Below are 3,754 nucleotides of genomic sequence, written 5' to 3' on the forward strand. Positions count from 1 at the left end.
GGGGCGCTAGGGGGTGCTGTGCGGCAGGGTGTGGGGCAGGGGGGCTCCGTAGGAGGCGCTCTCCCCTCGCAGGGACTGCTGGCCCCAAGGGGGCGCTAGGGGGCGCTGTGCGGCAGGGTGTGGGGCAGGGGGCGCCGTAGGAGGTGCTCTCCCCTCGCAGGGACTGCTGGCCCCCGGGGGGCGCTAGGGGGCGCTGTGCGGCAGGGTGTGGGGCAGGGGGCTCCGTAGGAGGTGCTCTCCCCTCGCAGGGACTGCTGGCCCCCAGGGGGCGCTAGGGGGCGCTGTGCGGCAGGGTGTGGGGCAGGGGGGCTCCATAGGAGGCGCTCTCCCCTGGCAGGGACTGCTGGCCCCCGGGGTGGCGCTAGGGGGCTCACGGCTGACTCTCTCTGTCCAGGGGTGAAGGGCCCCGTGTTGGAGACCTCGGAGGGTGACTCCCAGACGTTGCCCAGTGACCTGCTGCATCCAGCCTTCACGGACCAAGTCAACTCCAGCTGGACCCGCAGCGCCGACGACATGGCCATCGGGGCAGGAGGTGGGGAATGGGACATGGGTCTCTCCCCTCCAGGGGCGCCAACTCCCTTCCCGCCCCAGGGCTGGAGACTGGCTGGCTCCGGGGGCAGGGAATGGGACGCCTTTCCCCTCCAGGGGGCGCTGGCTCCGATCCAGCCCCAATTTTGGGGACTGGCTGGCTCTAGGGGCAGGGAATGGGGCGGGGGCCTCTCCCCTCCAGGGGGCGCTGGCTCCGATCCGGCCCCAGGGTCGGGGACTGGCTGGCTCAGGGGGGTGGGGAATGGGACACGGGGCCTCTCCCCTCCACTGACCCCAATTCCGGCCCTGCTGCACTTCCATACCCTGCCAGGGGTCTCCCCCCACCAGCTAGCATTCAACTGCCCGTACTCACAAACACTGTGCTTTGTCAGCCATTTTTGTAGGTCCTACATAATCTCTACCTGTTCCTTCTCTCCCAGGCTGGATGATGTACACAGCTTCAGGGGCCTTCCTCCTCATGCTCCTCATCATCTCATACCACCTGCGGAAGAGGTGAGATCCTGGGACGGGCATGGTGGGTTAGAGCGTGGGGGGGCTGGGAGCCAGGACTCCTGGGTTCTCTGCCCAGTTCTGGGAGGGGAGTGGGGTCTGATGGGTTAGAGCAGGGGGGCTGGGAGCCAGGACTCCTGGGTTCTCTCCCTGGCTCTGGGAGGGGAGTGGGACTGGTGGGTAGAGCAGGGGGGGCTGGGAGCCAGGACTCCTGGGTTCTCTCCCGGCTCTGGGAGGGGAGTGGGGTCTAGTGGTTAGAGCGGGGGGCTGGGAGCCAGGACTCCTGGGTTCTCTCCCCAGCTCTGGGAGGGGAGTGGGGTCTGGTGGTTAGAGCAGGGGAGGCTGGGAGCCAGGACTCCTGGGTTCTCTCCCGGCTCTGGGAGGGGAGGGGAGTGGGGGCTAGTGCTTGATGCACTGCTCTCTTGTGGCAGCCGCCAGCACTGCAGCACCTGTGCCACCTGCTCCGGGTCTCTCTCCGCAGGACCTGCCTGTTTGTGCAGAAGAAGAGTGGGGGGCTGCCCGGCTCCTTCTCCTCCGCTGCGGGCCCCCGGTGCCGATGCCAGTGCCTGGGCGGGGAGGCCTGGGCTGTGGCCTATCGGCACACGGGGGTGCTGATCTGCACCGGCCACAGCTCCCGGCACCCCCGTCCGCTCCCTGGCTCCGACGACGAGGCTGCATCCGACTGCACCTGCCTGTGTCACAGCTATGAGAACCTGGCGCCCAGCAGCCAGTCCTCCCTCAAGTCGCTCCTGTCCCCCAGCTGAGCTGGGTGGGTGGGCGGACCCCCGCAGGACTCCCCTCCAGAGCCGGGGGCAATCGCAGAACAACTGCTTCAGAGGAGAGCTGGGGGGACCCCGGAAACGTGCATTCGTGCCCCCAGTGTCTGCTGCCCCCTGCAGCCCCCAACTTCACAGAGACCCCAGAATGGGGGGTTCATGCCCCTCCCACTGTCTGCTGCCCCCTGCTGTCCCTGAGCCCCACAGAGAGACCCCCAGAAATGGGGATCACAATCCCCAGCGTCTCATGCTGGCCTGGAGCTCCGCTGCCCTACGAATGGACCCCGCCCCCCTAAAATGGGGTGTCTGCCTCAGGGTCTGAAACAACCGCTGCCTCGCCATACCACCGGAGACGGCATCTGAGGTGGGGTGGGTGGACCTGTCTAATGCTCTGCCCTGGGCCCCACAGATGTACCCCAAATGGGGTTTTTGTCCCCCCCAGTGCCTAACGCGACAGCCACCCCTTGACGATGATGCTGGTTTGACCCTCTGAAAGAAGTGGCTCCAATGCAGCCCCAGGGCAGGGGACTGGCTGGCTCAGGGGGGCGCGGGATGGGACACGGGGCCTTTCCCTCCAGCAGATGGAGAAGAGCAGCTCTGTGCCATGGGGCACATATGGACACATGTGGGGAGTAGGGGGGAGGGATCTGTGGACAGGGCATAGCTCCCCTGCAGGGGGTGCTGTGTCCCATGTGGGGTGCACGAATGCCCCCTGGGGGACCCGCAGTGACATGCCCTGAACCAGGAAGAAAGATGATATGAAAATGATCCAGATTAAATTATTTTACATATGGGAATGTCTCTTCATTAGCATCGCGGGGAGGGAGCTGGGAGCCAGGATGCCTGGGCTCTCTCCTGGCTCTAGGAGGGGGGTGGGCGTGGGGCTGGGAGCCAGGATGCCTGGGCTCTCTCCTGGCTCTAGGAGGGGAGTGGGGTTGGCTGGTTGGGCGAGGGCGGCGGGCTGGGAGCCAGGACTCCTGGGTCCCGACCCTGATGGCATGTTGAGGGAGGTTTAGGCTGGGCACAATTCAGTGTGGGCTGAGTGGGGTCCAGGAGGTCTTATGCTAATGAACTGCTTTGCATGACTATTTTATGCTAATGAGGTGACCAGAGGCAGTTGGCTGTATAATCTGCTCTTCCACCGGCAGGTGCATTTATTATGTTATTGAGCCAGCTGTAACATCAGCACATGAGAACGGCCAGACTGCGTCGGACCAAGGGTCCATCCAGCCCAGGGTCCTGTCTGCCGACCGCGGCCAGTGCCAGGTGCCCCAGAGGGAATGAACAGAACAGGGAATGATCAAGTGATCCATCCTGTTGCCCATTCTCAGCTCCTGGCAAACAGAGGCTAGGGACACCATCCCGGCCCATCCTGGCTCATAGCCATTGATGGACCTGTCTCCCATGAATTTATCTAGCTCCCTTTTGAACCCTGTTATAGTCTTGGCCTTCACAACACCCTCTGGCAAGGAGTTCCACAGGTTGACTCTGTGTTGTGTGAAGAAATACTTCCTTTGGTTTGTTTTAAACCTGCTGCCTGTTACTTTCATTGGGTGACCCCTAGTTCTTGTGTTATGAGAAGTAATAAACAACACTTCCTTAACTACTTTCTCCACACCAGTCATGATTTTATAGACCTCAATCATATCCCCCCTTAGCCGTCTCTTTTCCAAGCTGAAAAGTCCCAGTCTCATTAATCTCTCCTCATACGGAAGCCGTTCCAGACCCCTAATCATTTTTGTTGTCCTTTTCTGAACCTTTTCCAATTCCACTAGATCTTTTTTGAGATGGGGCGACCATATCTGCACACAGTATTCTAGGTGTGGGCGTACCATGGATTTATATAGAGGCAGTATGATATTTTCTGTCTTATTCTCTATCCCTTTCTTAATGATTCCCAACATGCTGTTCGCTTTTTTGACACCACTGCACATTGAGTG

At 61.6% G+C, this 3,754-nt stretch overlaps 1 protein-coding gene across 1 annotated transcript in view; it reads left to right on the forward strand.

Moving 5' to 3' along the window:
• The window catches only part of KREMEN2 (kringle containing transmembrane protein 2), a gene marked incomplete at its 5' end in the record, with an annotated part of 4,491 nt that extends 1,909 nt beyond the window's left edge, over window positions 1–2,582 (forward strand). Inside the window, 3 exons of the mRNA XM_026662521.1 lie at window positions 395–532; window positions 969–1,041; window positions 1,520–2,582. Coding sequence (XP_026518306.1) covers window positions 395–532; window positions 969–1,041; window positions 1,520–1,802 — 494 coding nt within the window. The remainder of the gene's footprint in view (window positions 1–394; window positions 533–968; window positions 1,042–1,519) is intronic.
• Window positions 2,583–3,754: the final 1,172 nt, after the last annotated feature.

The sequence above is a fragment of the Terrapene carolina genome, unplaced genomic scaffold, assembly GCF_002925995.2.
Source record: "Terrapene carolina triunguis isolate 2854851 unplaced genomic scaffold, T_m_triunguis-2.0 Scaffold28177, whole genome shotgun sequence".
In the NCBI taxonomy this organism is placed as follows: Eukaryota; Metazoa; Chordata; order Testudines; family Emydidae; genus Terrapene; species Terrapene triunguis.